This window comes from Hetaerina americana, unplaced genomic scaffold (genome assembly GCF_022747635.1).
Source record: "Hetaerina americana unplaced genomic scaffold, ioHetAmer1.1.p SCAF_1, whole genome shotgun sequence".
NCBI lineage: Eukaryota > Metazoa > Arthropoda > Insecta > Odonata > Calopterygidae > Hetaerina > Hetaerina americana.
Genome location: NW_027286069.1, coordinates 11,173,573 through 11,192,563, shown reverse-complemented (window position 1 = coordinate 11,192,563; position 18,991 = coordinate 11,173,573). Strand labels below are relative to the sequence as shown.

General features: G+C 35.2%; 1 protein-coding gene across 1 annotated transcript in view; it reads right to left on the bottom strand.

Annotated features, from left to right (window-relative positions):
• The window catches only part of LOC139688021 (superkiller complex protein 3), a 37,243-nt gene extending 21,911 nt beyond the window's left edge, over positions 1–15,332 (bottom strand). The window contains exons 1-11 of the mRNA XM_071585427.1: positions 15,056–15,332; positions 14,752–14,984; positions 13,768–13,969; positions 13,330–13,687; positions 13,008–13,249; positions 12,619–12,924; positions 11,848–12,027; positions 9,812–9,975; positions 7,713–7,848; positions 5,713–5,897; positions 1,797–1,982 (exon numbers count right to left, since the gene is read on the bottom strand). Coding sequence (XP_071441528.1) covers positions 1,797–1,982; positions 5,713–5,897; positions 7,713–7,848; positions 9,812–9,975; positions 11,848–12,027; positions 12,619–12,924; positions 13,008–13,249; positions 13,330–13,687; positions 13,768–13,969; positions 14,752–14,984; positions 15,056–15,145 — 2,282 coding nt within the window. The 5' untranslated portion in view covers positions 15,146–15,332. The remainder of the gene's footprint in view (positions 1–1,796; positions 1,983–5,712; positions 5,898–7,712; positions 7,849–9,811; positions 9,976–11,847; positions 12,028–12,618; positions 12,925–13,007; positions 13,250–13,329; positions 13,688–13,767; positions 13,970–14,751; positions 14,985–15,055) is intronic.
• Positions 15,333–18,991: the final 3,659 nt, after the last annotated feature.

The following is an 18,991-nucleotide window of genomic DNA, read 5'->3' as shown; positions in this document are numbered from 1 at the left end:
CTTGTAGAGACAAATTATTTCCATATTCTTTATTTTATTATAACAATTGAAGATAGTTTATTCGTAAAACATGAACATAAATTTTTTAAACATTCTCCCCAAATCAATCATACATGCACTTTGATTTTACATAGCTTTATTAAAGACCCCTTCAAAGTGTAAATTCAACATTTCACTGTAATTAATAAATGCATAGCATGTGCAGACATTTATACGAATTCTGCAGGAGGCAGTGGCATATCACTACTTTCCTATTTTACATGTGTGTTCGTGCAGTGATGTTTGCCCGACAGCTTTTTTCATGACAAAAGGTAAATCATTTTATAGCATGAAACATAACGAATGTCCAGAAGGTAACTTTCATTTGCTTACTAAAAACAACATAAAGATATAATATTTTCATTACATACCACACTAATTAATAAATTTGCATTTTTTTCAACACAGTCTACACTAAGATTGAGAATTAGTTGCAAAATTTGACAATATTTTATACACTCTCATCACAAAATTCTAAAGTCTGTGATTTCCGCCCGGCCTGAATGGCATATTGTAATACCTCTTTGTCTTCAAAGCCCAGCGATGTAATTCACATGTAATCACTTGGGGATACTCTGGGCTATAAAATGATTTGAATTGTTTCAAATTGTACCAAGCATGAATTTTATAGAATAAGAGGGGGTATTCCCATGCAAGGAAACCACCTCAGAGCAAAAAATGCCATGATATTTTGTTTTGAATCTCCTGCCTCTGTTTCTTTAATGATTTACAGTAGACCTCTACACTGATTGTGTCACACTATCTTTACTAATTATTTCACTCAATAAACTTCACAAAATTTATGGTAAATTTCAGAAGCATTAGAGTTTTTTTTTTGGCTAACCAAAATCTTATTATTGTGGAACACCTCAGAGTGTAGAGGATTTTAAAATGCAGCACACATTTCAGATGAAAATTGTATGAACAAAGAATGGTAGCAAACGGTCTCCTCTAGCATGCTTGTCTATACATGTAGGTACTTAGCCATACTAAATTGTGTCATGAAGATGGCGAAGTTGTCCTTACTTCATGTAACGTGGCATAAAAATGATGAAGTTACTTTCCAAATAGCCCTTGTAGTATCATTTAATGCCATAAATACCTTACCAAAAAATTTAAAATTTGTGCCCCATGCCTCAAAACCTGTTAGAGCTTATTCTATCGTATAAAATCATTCCATCATGTTTTTACTCTAGTAAAATGTTTTTCGAGCCTCAGCTTCCCAGTCTGTCTCAAAAATTTCCCCATTCTTCCTTTGTTCTTTCAGTTCAACCATAACACATTCATTGATCCATTCCTTGAATTGAACAAAATTATTTGTTTTTATATTTAAGTATTCCTAATGTACAGCCTATTTCCACAAGTCATGATCACATTTTCCTTTTAGAATCCCCATTTTCCATCCCATGCATCTATGTCACAACAGAAAATTACCTTTCTGCTGCCATCCATAAAGGACAAGGCACCATGTGCTGAGTAGAAAACCTACATGAGAAGTTCAAACTAAACCATGTGCCATGTGATGGCAGATCCACATGGCTGCAAAAATGCGGGCATTGGATCCACATGAGTCATAAAATTACTGTATAAAATTTATCAATAATAGTGGATACTAGTGAAATCGCAAGAACTGTCCAGTTTAGTGAAATCACTAAGTGTTAGCTACTTCAAACTATTGATGGGGTTGTGGAATGGTAGTATTTATTTCAATAAGTGTAACATAAATATTAAGTCCTATTATATCCTGAACAACTTACCGAGCACCTAGTTCCAATATGGTGAGTTTATTTACGGTTTTAAATTCATTTTCATTAGCATCGGCATCAATAAGCTGCCGGTGGATCTTTAATTGGCAAACAGCATCTGGCAGCTTGGACATAAGAGAGCATGCATCACCCATTAGCTTCCAAATGCATGCAAAATCACTCTCCTGCCTTGCTGCCCTGAAAGGAAATCCAATTTAACTTCATTAAAAATAAATACATCAGTAATTTTACCAACAAATCCAAACCACATTGCCTTGACCACCAATTGACAGACACAAGGTTTGTTCAAAAAGAGATGAGACTGTTCGAATAAATACTTGCTTTTAATGGTCACCCTTTAATAATGCTTACTGCCTTCAAAATACAGCCCTTGGCTGCCAATATAGTGCTCCCATTGCTCTTTTCAGTTATCAAATGCCACCTAGAATACTTCTTTTGGTATATCCTTTAAGCCTGCTGTACAATTTTGTTAGATGTCTTCAATAGTTTCAAATTGGCATCCTTTCAAGGTGAAAAGCAACTCAGGGAAAAGGAAAAAGTCTGCTGGAACAATGTCTGGAGAGTAAGTGAACTGGGAGATGTGCTGTTTTCAGCCAATAACTCTGTAATAATCAATGTATTTGTGCCAGCGCATTGTCATGTTGAAAGCACCATGACTTATTTGTCCACATTTATGGCCTTTCCTGCCGAAATTTCGGTCAAAATGGTGAAACACGATCAAACACTAATGTCAACTTCATTGGCAATCTCCCTGACAGTTAACCTATGGTTTGCATCTTGCCAAATACCTCTTGAATCATTGCAAGGTTCAGGTGCACTTTTCCTGACGTCAAGACAAAATTCAATTCACATGCACTTCTCCTCAAACACCTACATTCTCACCAACACAAGAATTTGTACAGCAAGCAAATGCAAGCTCAGACAAGAATGGTTATTGTGCAGGGACAAGTCAAGATAGGGCCATGAGCAAGGTGGTGTTATACTTCTCACAGGCATCGCTATAAGGCATCACCTCACTGATTGTGATCCGTCAAGCAGTTTGTCCATACAAAGACCAGTCTCATCTTTTTTTGTACAGACCTTGCCATCACTTTTATGGCAAACGAAGTTAGCAACACCAGGGAAAAAGTTTTGCTAACGAAACTGAAAGCAGTGGAAATATCAGTGAAAATAATTTTAAACTAACATTAGGAAAAGAAAGTTACCAGCATCATCTTCTCTTTCACAGAAAAAGCACATATTACGAAATACCTTAACAGATCCTCAGATGTTGTACAGATGAAAAAAATATATAATTTGCCCCTAAATTTCCTACCTGGGACCATAAATTGTCCTGCCCCACTGTGAGTAAGTTGTTATTATGTCAGAAGAAATCATGCAGCAAGAGCAAATATGATTATTTCCCACTGGTCACAGAGGAATTGCTCTCAATGAATCCCAAGATAAATCAAAATGTAAATGGAAGACAGAAGTTGTGAAATAGACAGTGAAGTTGAATGAGACATCCCTATCGAAGCACTAGTTAACCCTCTTAGTGAGGCGGGCGATATATCGGCTTTTGTATCCCTGGCGAAAAGTGCAGTGGGCCGATATATCAGCTCTTGCATAGGCTATTGTTTAAATCGCTGTAACTTATGGTTTTTTCTTTAATAATTTATAGTTTTTGTGCTATCGATAGGGTGAATTCCGTACAATTATATAACCCATTTTTTAATTTTTTATTAGCAATTTTAAATGCTTTTCAAGTCCCAATTTGACTCAGTGAGATCAGCTTTTCAACAAAATCGAACTATGCAGAGGCTGACAAAAAAATTTGCAATTCACTGGTTTTTCTTTATTTATTTATAATTTTTCTACATGTCTTTTTGATTCTTTCTTATATTTAAATATGGTAGTTTTATTGAAAAATGTTTAAAAAAATATCAGTATTGTGTCTAAAATCGAAATATTATTGCAAAAAAATATTCTTCAAATTTATAATACTGTAATAATTACATTTATTTTTCAGATGATGTAAATGTATAACATCATTATTAACTACAATATTTTATTTTAAAATAAAAAAAACTGCACATGGATATCTAAACAAATAACTTCTTAATGTTTTTTTTCCTAAGGTGATACATTTTCTTAAATTACCCTTCGCACTTCTCACTAGTACCCCTGGAATCCTCACCGCACTAAGAGGGTTAAGATACAAGAAAACTGGGCTGAGGCTTGAATTCTGTGTCGAACCAATTGACAATTTCTTATGGGTTTTAGTGAACCCTGAAAGCAATAATACTGGAATCAGTTGAAAAGCTATTCATAGTTTCAAAAGAAAACCTATGTTTTGGAGGGTTCCTCTGCTGGTAACTTGTTTGAGTACACATTGAATGATATCAATCCATTTGTTAAGCAGGGGATGCATTGGCAATCTCTATTGCAGGTCTCGCAAATGAATAAATGGTAGAAATGTCAATAAATTTAATGTGCTTTTCACATCAGCTTATTGATTTTATGGGTCATGGTAGCCCAGGGATAGTGTTGGACTAAAGACTGGATGGTCTGGGTTCGATTCCAGGGCAAGCCTCTCTCGGCACCCTCAGCTCAACCCAATCTTTGTGATTTTTCGGGTACCAGATCTTGCGAAACTATAGCCGGTACAGGGAAAGGAACTGAGCCACCTAACCTGATGTGTGCAATTCACATTCCATGGTGCTTAGTACTAAACTGACCTCTGGGTTTATCACTGTGTTTATGTTTATAGATTTTAAACATAAAAACCTGGAAAAATTCCATGAAAGATTATTTTTGGAAGTAAGAGATTTCTGACAAATTCACACTGCGTGGCATAACTGGCAATTTTACCTTTCACAAACAATGCAAATATACGAGAGTCTGCATAAATTCATTTATTATGTGAAATATGAATTAAGTATATTTTTCATTTATGTCAGAAACTTGTGACAGATGCATCAACATGTTTTTCAAAAATGGCAGTCATTCAAACAACACATTCTTTCAAAACAACTCAAATGATTCATCCAGTTCTCCATTTTTTGGGGCACTGGATTAATATCATTGCGACATTGCAACAAGAAGAGTTCCTAACAAAGAACCAATAAGCAATCATGTTAAACATGATGAATTATTTTCCAACATCCTCTAATGGCATGCTTCTAATTTTTTTAAATTACTCAAATATAAGTCCTCTGTGCTGATATTTCAAATCAGAGATTCATCTTGGAGCAAATTACATGAGTAGTTATAAAAGTACATAGAAATCTGAAGTATTTCATGAAAAAGAACAAAAAAAATTCAAGAATAACTAAATACAAAAATCACTTTTTGAATAGGCCATGTTCTAATCAAAAAGTAAGTCAAACTCTCACACTAATATTTATTCTTCTGCACACTTTTCCTTAGGAATAGATGCACACAAAAATGAAATACAGGTGATAAGTTTACCATGGGAAAAGGGAGATAGGGCAACTTAACTCAGGAAATTCCAGAAAATCCTAATTGATGCAACAAGTACAATGGATGTTAATCCCACCACCAAAGGTACGAATTCAAAGATCAGTTCGGTTGATAAGGGCAGAGTTCAACTCCTCCTAACAAGACATGGCATGGTTAAAAGTTACAAGCGATGGTAGTTGGAAGCCTGTTCATTACGACAAACTATTCGCTGTCCCCTGGGAAGAGTTGGTACTCAGACTATCACATTCTCAAAATTTTCAGATATATTACCTAGATGTGAACCCAAGACCTTCCATTACTCAGCAAAAATCTATTATTCATCCTGGAAAAATTCTTCAGAATCTGAGGGTATAAAATCTTTTTCAGAAATTATGAGTTTTACTTCGAACAACAGCTGCAACTTTTACTGAAAGAAACAACTACAGAAAGTGCCACATCTACATACCTAGTCAAGTGCAATAATGCTTCCTCACACATATCCCGAGACATTCCAATCAATTGCTGAGCAAAATATACTCTCGCTAAACATAGGCATGTTTCTCCAGTGCCTTTTAATGCAGGAACATAATTGGGATTGGACTTCAACAAATTCTGGAAATCAATCAATGACTCCTCATATTCTCCTAAAACCTTAGGAGAGAAAAATCACAAGCATGAGCTATAATTAAATAATTCCATCTTTTTGGAATGGGGAGGAAATGAATAATTCTATGCATTAAGAGAAAACTCTCTAAGTTGATCGAACCTTTTAGAAAATAGCATGCAGGAATTCTATATTTGGGTACAGTAAAAAAATATGTACCTTAATAATACATACAACTTAAAATTAATTTGTTTGGTGACACATCATGCCAAGATGGTCCGGAGTAAGAACTTCTAATTTTTTTGCATTAATTGGGTAGGTAACATAGGTTAGGTTTGATTTGATTATACCTTCTTTTCTGTAAATTTTGCAAAGAGAAAAATTGATTTTAAAAAATTTTTATTTCACAAACAGATGACCGCAATTTTTCCACTCCTCATTAAGATTTAAATTCATTCCCTCCGATGAGGAGTTACCATTAAACTGTTGCATTCTTTCTCTAGCTGTTATATAATTTACAAATGTATGTAACAATAAATGCCAACAGCTGAACTTCGTACATTTTAAACGGCTGCTACAAATTTTAATAGTCTTTGATTATTTTTTCATAAGTTAATTTTAAAAGTGCATCATTTTTTCAGTAAAATGCTACTATTCAATGAGGTTGAACTATTTCTTAAAGAGTTTACTTCTAAATGGTATCATTTCAAATTCCAAGAAACCGTGGGAGATGCCGTGACATTAACTTTTAACAGAATTATCCACTAAAATTGTTGTTTAAAACAATTTTTGTTGTAATTGTTGCATTGAAGAATCATTTCATTTTTTTAATTCAGTTTCCATTATGCTCGGCAATATCAAATCATATTTATACAAAGCACCAGCAAAATCTTTTATTTCAAAAACCTTATAAGAAAAAACACAAATTGTAGAAAAAATGATAGTGAGCAAACAACATATACATATAGAATGTCTCAATGAAGCTCCAGTGGCATTTTATACCAATGCCAAAACTTCAGTGTTACCTTTCTGTGCTGATTATAACACCTACCTATATATCAATGAATAATATTTTTCCAACATAGCACCATTACAGGAGTATGACCTTAGCCTTTCAAATGTTTGGGGGCATCCTATTACAGATGCACGAGGGTTTGTCTAGAAAGGATCCAGCCATGCAATATTTTGAAAAAAAAAATAGCCTACCTAAAACAATTAGGCTACTTTTCTAAACAATTGGCAAAGTCCTTTTTCGGAATGATCATTAGCTGCCTTTGTCGCATTCTCTTGTATCTCGTCATACAACTGTTGGGACAACTGGGCTTTTGTTTCAGGGTCAAGGCTGTAGACTTCCAGTTATTACCTTTCTTTAGAAAACCTGGGCCATCATTTGCGACTTGGAACAAGTCCCCTGCAACCGCAGCAAGAGTTCTTGACTTTGACAAGATAAAAGAGAATGCGAAGAGTTGGCTGATGGCAATTTTGAAAAAGGACTTTGCCAATTGGTTTGAGAATTGGAAGAGATGCTGGCATAAGTGTGTGAGGTCCCAAGGGGAGAACTTTGAAGGGAAGGGAAAACTAAGGCCTTATTGTTCTAGGTAGGCTATTTTTCTCAAAATACAAGTATTGCATGGCTTGATCCTTCCTGGACAGCCCTTGAATATGCCACAGTATAATACAGGAAAAAGCACATTTTTTATCATCAATTTAGCACAGTACTATCTATATAATCTACCAATCTATGTATTTGGCAGAAAATATTCTTGTCAAACTCCACTCTTCATAGCTTTAAAAAATTCTACTCTTGGTGTTTAAGAATCTAAATCAATTTGAAAACAATTAAGGCAATTATAATGCCTCACCTGTTTAATGCTTGCAACCTGGAATGCTGGATAAACTGCTGATGGATCCAACTCTGAAACTCTAAGATAAGACTTCAGTGCAGTCAGGTACGATCCTCGTGACAAATATGCATCAGCTAAACTCTCCCAACAATGCCTGCCATTAAAAAACAAAAGGAGTTAGTTTGTGATTGAGAGTCATAGGAAGAAATCCTCATGGTGGAGCATCACGGCCTTTTACTGGTCACTGGATGGCATTACATTGAATCAAAACTTTGTATGATTCATTTTTTTCAACAATGGCTCTAAATGACATCAAAGAATTTTGCAGTTTCATTTTCAATTTCATGCACACTCTAGCCAACATAATCTACCCAAGCATTCACAATAAAATTCATTTCAGTCAGATGTGATACAGCAGTAACAGCTAATACAATAATGAGGGAACAACAAAATATACTAAGGAAGCAAACTTTCCCGGCTCAAATCTGCTCTTTTATTTGATCAACCATGGCAATGTTCTTAAATCACTGGCATGACTTGAACAATTCATTTCCGTGGATGCATCAAATCCCACAACTTTTGACCATTTTTTTCTGGAATTTTCACAATTTCCTCAACCCTTCTCTTTCTCCTTGACTTTTCCCATGCATTCAAACCCATTTAATCTGGCATTGAAAACTTCTATGAGAGCAGAAACAAATTCTGAATGCATACAAGCAAATCGAAACAGAGGGAGGTAATAAAAACCATGTTTCTTTTCCAGGGACACAGCTTGTAGTGACAATTTAATCAAATAACAAAGCTTACACAGGTTATTAACTTTAAATGCCTAAAATAATCTAAAATTGAGCATCACTTGGTAAAATGCTTAACGAAGTCTATTAATGAGGGTTGTCCGGAGAGTAACTTATATTTTGAAATAAAATATGAACCTAGTGACGAGACAATATTTTATTATAGGCAATTAGGCACATTTTTAACTATTCTTCTACATACTTGCCAATAGTAGTTTTCAGTGCCATCTCAGAAGAAATCTGCCGCCTTACACGTTAACCACTTGTTTACACCAGCATGCAATTCTGCATCACTGTCAAAGCGCTGTGCATCAAGCTACTTCTAGCATAAAATCCACAATTTTTTTCACAAATTTTTTTGTAGATTTTCACCATCAGTTAATCTGTCACAAGGCTACTGCGGTCCTCGTTGTGAAAATTGGTGCGGCCATGTTTAAACTGTATCACTCCCTCCACCTTCAGTCATTATTCTGTCTCCATACAATTCACACAGTTGCCTGTGAATTTCAATTGGTTTGTGTTTTTCTGCCATTAAAAATGTAATCACAGATTGCACTTAACAATTCATGGGATTTTCTATTGCAGCGCACATTTTTGCAGTGAGCAAGTAGAAGAATTACAGTCAGCACACTACCACAGCAGAATGCATACTGAGTGTAGGGGTGTTTATGCACCAAGATAGTGGCTATAGACCTACCTACCGCCACACTAGACCGACACATAGGTTACTTTCTGGTCAGCCCTCGTACATACAGTTCTTGACCTCATTAAAGGGATTAAAATTTTTATCAACATGGAAAAACTTTTAAAATCTCCAAAAAAACATGTTCTATTCATGAAGATTGAGATATTTTGGAGAACAAGATTATACTTACAAAAAGTAATTACACAGGGAACTGTTCATTTACATACAACCAAGAAATAAGTAAGGTTATAATAAATTTGCAATTATAAATTTGGAATTTTTTCTAAATTAATGGATCTTAATTCAAATTGAATAAAAAGGTTGTTGAGGGAGTGAAAATATTACAATAACCTAGAAGAAACGTTTTTCAGAACATCCTCTTCCTTCCACATGACCGTGCAAATAATTCTGCTGGTACTCATGTATTCAATGCAACTTTATAGGGATGATAATGAACATGGTTTGACTTTTGCCATTCAATCACTTGCAAAAGGTACAAAAAATTCACACAGCAGTTTTTTCAGTTATACACAGAAAATGAAAGGGGATATTGAGCTTCCACACTCTTTTCCTGAAAAACTACATTTTTGCTAATGTTAACTTTCTCATTAATGTTCACATTTATCAATATAACTTACCTATCAGCTGGATCTGTTCTAATTGCAGACTGAAAGCATTTAATGGCTTCATTGTGATTGTCTTGCCCTAAATGCTGGAGGCCAAGACGGAGCCATGCCCACTTGGAACTGGCTCCCGCAGTTGAGGATGACGTCACGGAGGTGAGCAACTCTAAGTTGGCTTCCTAAAAATTGGAATTTAACAGTGAATACTCATACAGATGGTTCATGTCAGTTCACAAATACATATTCAATGTAGCAGAAATTCGATTCACAATTTTTTCTCCTATCTAATGTTCCTGCTTCGTGACTTACTGACAAACTCTTTCTCAAATAATTTGTCTAATATTCATCCCAATTACACCTATTGCTGGATTCAACTGAGCCTCGAGTATTTTCTATTACCTTCACCCTCCAGATTTTCACTCATGAAATTTGCCAATCCACAAACCAGTACTTTCATCAATTTGTCTGAAGTAATTCTTTGGTGTGTATTTATGCTAAGGAGCACAGAAAACTCACGGTCTACCCTAGATAGCACAAACTGTATGTATACTACTGAACTCAGGACACCTCTCGGGACAGAGGTGGAGTATTTATCTTGAAAATCTTCAATATAGGTGATATCATCCTGAAAATATTATTTCTCATCATTGAAGGGTACCGTGAATAAATGTTCTATATTTATGTATATAACCTTTCATCCTGGAAAATAATGATGGAGCCAATTTATGGAATCAGCTTCATATATGATGATCAAAACAACATAAAAATTTGTGAGACACAAGTAAATTTCATTCAGATAAGTAGTTAGGACGATTTACTTCATGTGCCTTTGATGGATGGGATAGTGAATTCTTAGGTTAATAGAAGAGCTGAAGGTTTTTACTAGCCCCTTTCCTCTCTCTAATATTTAGGTCATCTTGATAATGAGCACAGATGGGAAATACTGAATTTTTTCACAAACTTTTTCTCATTTCTTCACTATTTATGATTACTTTGGTTGAAACAAAATGGGATGATAAAAATCTAATGAGACCAGCACATTACTTCCCCCTTGTGTATTTCCTACCCATGAACAAACATAAGGTATGCATTTAATTATCAACAATAATTACAGCATTACTCAGGACTATTAAAATTTTTTCTTTGGGCTTATGCAAGATGAAATTGACATATTGTACTGCAATCATTCCTTCTTAAAGTCTATTCTTAAATGCATAGTAATTTATTTAGAAATCTCTTTCCTCTGGCAGTGGAATGGATTCGGCATTTTCCCCAGAAATGGGAAAAAGTCGGTGGAGACAATGGAGTTCCTAAGATAACCACTTTCCCAAAGGCCAAAACACTCTAAAATGTAAAAATTAATGACTCCCTATAACTTTTTACGGCAAGATAAAAGAAATAGTGAACACAAATAAAGAAACTCTTTGGTAGTAATTAACTCGAAAGTTGGTTTTATGGATGAGGGAAGATCTGACCTTCTAAGAGCCTTATATGGCTTGTGTAATTCACAAATCAAGGTAGATGGGGGGCCAGATCCTTTCCCCATGCTGCCTGTGGTTTCCCAGGAAAATCTGGTAGCTGAAAAATCAGGCAGCTTGGGGGAAGCTGAAGGTCCCCAGAAACATCCCTGGGAATCAAATTAAGGCCCCTCCCCAGTCAGTAGCCCAGCACTCTACCCTCTGGACTAGCACCCCTACACATTTTCAATCAAAGAGCTAAATTTGGAGCTTTACTCCCATTCAATTTTTCATGATAGAGATTAAAATGAATGTGTGTTCATGTGTACGTATAAGCAAAAATGTGCATTCATCTTCACAAAACTTCATATTTTTGCATAAATACCTGGTATCCCAGCAACAAAAAATTATGCTTTGGACGATGCTACCGATATAAAGAAGTTATTAGCAATAAGAGTACCGGCACAACAAAAAAAACTAAAATAGCTAATCCAAATAAAACATCCCCCATCTTTTATATCATACCCCATACGTAATACCTTGGAACATAATCTTTCATTATGGGTACATATCTGAAGAACACAAAACACTTACAAGGCAACCCAAACTTCTATAAGCATCACTCAAGCCTTTGCCAGCTTCCACAGAATGTGGGTTAAGTTGAAATGCCTTCATGTAACATCTTCTTGCCTTGTCTTTATTTTTTCCAATGGTAAAATAAAATTTTCCTAGGAGCACAAATGGAATGCTGGAACTAGGATCCAATTTAGCAGCCTGAAAGTGTCAAAATAAATTATTCCACACTTCATAAAAATTAGTATGCAAAAACCTTTTGAAAAAGTCAAATAATTATTTAAATAATACAAACATCTTGAGAGTAGTCTAATTTACTCATCAAATCATAATAAAACTTAAATAACAAATAGTATTAGTAATACATGAATGAAGCATATTAGAAATATTTCCGTTTGACTAACACACACAATAGTACTCACAATATTCCAATTTGCACCTATATCCATTACCTCAGCATTATATTAGACAAAAAAATGAAATATTGCTATGCTTATTTACAATCATTCAGCATTGCCATTTACTAACTGATGCACAAATAAAATTTACCACACAATTTAATCGAACATGTATGGAGTATATTAGAAAAATTTCTGTTTGGCTAACACATACAATTGTTTTTAGGTACTTTTGCTAATCGAAGGTGCTTTATGTAGCTCTGCAATTGTGCTCTAAACAATCCAAATTTTTATTCAGAGAGCCACAATGAAAATTTTAACTAGATATACATACATAATGTCCACCCCAGCAGAACAAAATAAACAGAGATTACATTAAATACTAATACTTTACCTTCAAGAAAGAGAATAAACACTGATCAAATTCCTTCAATTCCCACTGTAACTTGCCAAGTTCGGTCCACACTTCTGAGGTACAGTCTTGATGACTGGAGGCCTCATTTAAAATCTTATGAGCTTCTTCCAAGTTTCCTTTGCTTTTAAGAATCAGTGATTCAAGCACTGACACGTCAACTTTCAAATTCTCTATATTCTTCAGTTTTTGAATAATTTCTTTGGCATCTTTTTCATTTCCCATAGCTACAAATGCCCTTCCCATTATTAAATGGACGGCATAGTTTTTATCATCCTCATGTAACAACTGCAATAAGAAATAAAATTATTTAGTGCAATGAGTTAATGAGGGACTGGCACAATTTATTCTCTCCCTTGGAAAAGAAATACCTCATGACAAAGCGGCAAGGCCTCCTGTGCAGTCTCAGCATCGAGATGCAATGAAAGAGCCTTTGCTAAGGATTGCTTCAAAAATAATTCTGTTCCTTTCTTCCTAGTAGCATCTGAAGAAGCTGAAAACTTTTTCAGGCACTCCCTCAGGAAAAATGTAGCGTCTTCTAAATTATTAAGACTCAGGTAGCTTATTCCCAACAAACCAAGAGAATAGTAAGAATTTGGAATCAGCGGCATGGCTGAAACATGAACAGATGATAAATTATGACTGATGCTTTAGGATCATTGAAATTGACGAGTCCTCACTTATCCTACAGACCTTTCTTTAAGAAGTCACATGCATCCACAAATTTCTTCCTTTTGTACAACAAAGCACCCTTTGCCATTAGACCCATACTTGATTCAGGATTCAATGATAATAATTTGGAGCAGTAAAGTTCAGCTTCATCTTCATTAAATGATAGCTCTTGCTCATCCAGGAAAGATTCATAATATGTTCGGCATATCCACTCCAGAGGGTATGGCAAATTGTTAAACACTGAATGCATCTTTTGTGCCTCCACCAGCAGCTTATCAAGACTTCTGTTTTTATTAAGAAGTTTAAGATACTTTTTGAAATTTTCCTCATTTTCAATAGTGGGCCGCATACTCAACATTCCACCAAGACTCTCTTCCAGCTGCAAGAGTAATTAATAATTGCTATATTGTCCATGGGGGGCAAAAAAAACAAAATAAATAACTAACAAAGAAAACATACCACTGAGTAATATTTTGAAGGAACATCTTTCAGTTTGGTCAGAGTGGATACAATTAACCCATTAATGGTTTGTTCTTCTTCCTTGCTCAGTTCTGATGATGACTTTAAACTTGATATTGTTTCAATGCAAAGGTCTAAATCATTCAATTTCAAAGCAACTTGAGCCAACTTCTTTGACACCTCGACTCTCTTGTTAATATCACTTAAGTGAAAGAAATGGAGAAATAGGTGATTAAAAAAACGAAAAATCTGAAACAAAACATAGAGCATGATATTTAAGGGATACAATTTTCAATATTATGTACAATGCTTGTGAAAACATCATAATGAATGAATTCAACAACAAAAGCTCTGCTTTGGCTCAAGTTAAGGTAGCCACAGCATTCTTATTTTCAGATATTCTAGGTTTTTGGTGTATTCTGATATTCTGTACTGATTCTGCGCCCTTCTCCAATTCAATTTTATGATGCAGATTGTTTTTCACTTTTTAATTTGAATTTATGGGATCAAATCTGCAACTAAAATATATTTAGTAAAACAATTTATTTTATAAATAAAATGGCATATGGTGGCCCTTTGACACGTTAACAGTCAGTCATTAGGATAACGCATTTACTTTGTGGGCTTAATTGGTTGTTTACTTCCCTTTCGAGTTATACTAGCCCTGTGGCCAGATTTGGAAAAAATTGTGCACATACTAAATTACTCACCTGTTGCACTACACAAGTTGTACCATATATACATTGGGTACCCTTCTATTTTTTAAAAAAACTGGTTCAATTTGAAAAAAAAATCACCAGCTTTCTCAGGAAACCAACGAGAAAACTTCACTGATTATTAATAAGGCGAATCTTTCATTTTCTATTATACGATCAGTGTCAGTGCATAATACGTTCATCCATAGGGTGGTACCTCCCCCTAATTGCTCTCAATTATAAAAAATAACATGTAGAAGTCAAATCAACTAATTCATTTATAAAATACCTTTCCAAACTTATGATCTTATTGTAAATGTCAACCAATTCTTTGTATGCACTCTCTTCGTCCACTTTCTCATAGTACGCCGAGAGACCTTGCCAAGCGAGAATTTGATCTGGCGAAACTTCAATTGCTTTTTTAAAAGCATTTGGTGCCTGACTTTTTTGATCGGTCTCTTGAAGTGAGACCCCAAATAGGACCAAGGCAAGGTAATTATTTCTGTCACTTTTCAGGACATTCTGAAATGAAAAATAAAATTGATGTACAATTTGTAGGAAATAGCATATAGTAGGGTGCAACGTTCTAGTACCTTGCAAAGTTTTTGGGCAGTTTTGTAATCTTTTAATTTGATAGCTTCACGAGCCTCTTTTAAAGCGGCTTTCACGTCTTTTCCATCCATCACGTAAAAAAACTTCACCCCCCTTGTTGGTTGATGCTAATACCTTGCGGTGAAATGCAATTGTCTTGAAACATGCATGAGGTATATTACTTTGATAAACTACTTGTACTATTGTACACCGGCGTCAAATCCACATTTACATCACAGTCAGTTGTACTTCGCTCGTCCCTCTTCAGCCGCTGAAGATCCAATTTGCGCAAACAAATGCTATACCATTTAATAACTCAGCTAGGGGTTAACCGAAGAGAACACATCAGCTCCCGCAGAAGGACAATCAGCTTTGTAGTTTCCACTCACATAAAATGTTTTTTATATCTTCTCCATAAAAGAAAAGGTAGCATTCAGCAATAATTAGTACGTTAGCATTTACCTAAGATACCAATCAACTCCAACTCAATGCCTAGCAGACGATTTGTAGTATTCAGAGCGCATGCGCAAGATTTTTAAAGGATCGCGGCAATGTTTGTTTTCACTGTTCGAGGTACGCAGAATTTTTTATATCAGTCAACAGCTAATTTTAGTTATAAACAGGTTTCGATTTTTCGTAAACCAACATATATATATTATATATATGTATTTATATATATAAAATATATATATGTGTGTGTGTGTGTATATATATATATATATATATATATATATATATATATATATATATATATATATATATATATATACATATACACACACACACACACACACACACACATATATATATATATATATATATATATATATAATGGGCTGACACAATATAACACAAATAGAAAAGAATAGACACATTTAAAAGAACACTCACACGGTAAATTGTTCGAGCTTTCGGCCCTCTCAGAGGCCTTCTTCAAGAGAGACTGAAAATATGCTATTGCAGAGGAGAGGGGAAAGAGCTATGGGCGTGGAGGGGAGGTGTGGAGGGAATGCTGGGAGGGAAATTAAATATGGCGGTTTAGGGTGGGAATTTTAAAGGAACGGAAGGATAGTATGTAGGCGGATTCACGAGTTCTCACCTGTATGTTGGTGGCTGAATCAGGTAGGGATTCTAGGATGCTTAGAGCAAAACACTGGTCGAATGAAAGGTTGTGGGAATTGGCGTGTGAAGGGATAGGAAGAGAAGAGAGTGAGGCAGAATTGCAGGAGTACCGGTGATTATTCATTCGGATGGATAAGGGGGTAATGCATTCACCTATGTAAAAGGAAGTGCAATGCTTGCATGATAAAAGATAAATAATATTTTTTGAGAGGCAATTAGCCTGGGAACGAGGTGAGGGGGCTATGAGGGGATGTAGGGAGAGGGGAGTAGGCATAATAAGAGGACAGGTTTTACATCGGGGGCGGTTGCAAGTTGGGGAAATATTGGGAAATTTGTCACGGGAGGGCGCCAAAGGGTTGGTGGATATCAGAAGGTTTTTGAGATTGGCGGGTCGTCTGTATGCGATAGATGGGCATTGGGGTAGTAAGGATGAGGTCGCGTCATTGTCATGTAAAAACAAACAACCTTTTATCGACTTTGAAGGCCAATATCATAATTTGTGTGGATTTCAACATTGAAGTAACGCTGAAAACTATTATCATATTCTTGAAAATCTGCTTTTGAAAAGTTGTACTGGAGAAACAAATAGCCAACTCCACTGTCGGCCTGACTAGAAAATGTAATTACCAGTTCTTGTCCTGAACTTCATTATTTCCTACCTAATGACGGACCATCAAGGTATAAAATTCACTTTTAAAACTCAAATAACTCTTGAAGAAAATTCAAACAGAAGTAAAACCATAATTATGTGGCCTTTAGCAGTGGAAGGTTCAGAGATATTCACACTACGTCCATCTTATATCAATTTGCATAGTATTTGATCAGTCTTGGTGCAGAAATTTAGTTTTCCCAGTATTTTAGGTTATTTCTTCAACATTTTTTAACTCTACTTTCCAAAAAAGTTACTGAATCGTAACCTTACTAAAAGGACATACTGTTTGTGTTGTAACTCCTGATTCATGTCAACTGAGGCTAGCTTTTTCTGGCAAATAGGAGAAATCGGTGTGAGATGCAGTCATGCTTATTTATGAGTCTGTACAATATGTAGTGGACAATTTAGTACCAGGCATTATGGAAGTAGCATCTACCCAATGGCAGGAGGAGGGAGGGAAAGATGAGGGCAGATTAACAGAGGAATGAAAAGATTTGCTCTATAAAGAATGCATACCTTATCGTGAAATTTACTAATTGGAGAGAAACTGATGAGCACTTGAATGCAGTACCATGGTATACTTGAGTTAGTAAGCAAAATAGTTCTCAATGCAGTAAGATGCAATAGTCAAATATTCTTAAAAAAAGAGCCATGCAGTAAAACATTCTAGTGATAGGATTGAAGTCATAATACTTATATCTAGCATCATTAATTCATGGAAATGTCTACGGCATCAAGGATTTTCTTTATCATTTCATAGATTTCACTGCTATAAACTTGGTCATTTCAAATGAGTTATACTGGATGTGCCAGCACCATTATGTATTGTCTCAAAAATGTGATTCAAGAGTTTTATTGAAATTTTAAAATTTTGCCTAGAGGTAAGTAGCAATAGACTACCTTCAAAAGTAGAATTACAAATTGTCTCAAAATGCAAAACTAGCGAAGTGGAAAGTTGTACAATGATAATCACTCTGAAAGAGTATTTATGAGTAACTGACATATGCAGCATGAGATATCAGATTTGAGAAATCATGCCAGTAAAATATGCTATGCCTCAATTCCCAAAATCCAACTGAATAAAATAACTAGCTTATGCAATGCCACGACAAATGAAATTCAACCAGATCACAAAGACCACAATATTATATATATTTATAAATATTATGGTGGGTCATGGTAGTCCAGGAGTAGAGTAGAGGTTTGGACTCTTGGCCAGAGAGCCTGGCTTTTATTCATGAGCAAGCCTCTCTGGGCACTCTCTGCTCCTCCCAAGCTGTGATTTTACAGGTACCAGATCTTTCTGAGAAACCGGAGCAGGGAAAGGCACTGGCCCCCTACCATGATGTGTGAGTTTCACATGCCATCAGGCTTAGTACTGGGTGAACTCTACCATCACCTAACAAACTGACCTTTGGGTTGATTACTGTGTTTATGGTTTATATATGATGAACATTTCAGTTTTATCCAAAGGAAAGAGAAATAATTACAGAACTCCAATCTATAACAAATAAAAACAAAAGCTATTAAAAGAGAACTGTTCTTGCTTAATGCTCAAATCACTTCATGCAAAAAGCCCATTCCACTTGATTTTCAATAATCCAAGAAATATTAATAAATAAAGGGTTTAAAGGATGGTGAAAATAATTTATAGTCAAGAAGTGTGTTGGTCACAATGTATGAAGTTCATGTCATACACTCTAAAATAATTATTTCTTAAAATGCACATTAGCGGATGACTCCGTTAAAAGTTACAATTGTGGCATCTACAGCAGTTTCTTTGGAATATTTCTGAAAATAAAGAAATTTAGAAATTTTAGAAATGTGGAATGAGCAAACAAGTGGAGCACAATGAAGTTTCATTGGCATAAAAGTGCATTTTTTTGGCTTCATACTCTAATTTAAGTATTTCATTGAATTTATAAAAGGCTTTCAACATTACCTTTATAAATACACGAGTACATTTAAAGAGATGCCATCTAATCAGCAGGATTTTAACTTGTAGGCAAGATTATGAAGAATCTTTAAAACAATGTACATGGTTGTGTCTACCTCACAAGGATTGAGAAAAAATACTTGAGAAACAAATCCAATGCCTATTGTCTGCTCAACTGAGCAATGAAGAGATAATGCAGACACAGGGGAGGATTGAATTCCACTCCAA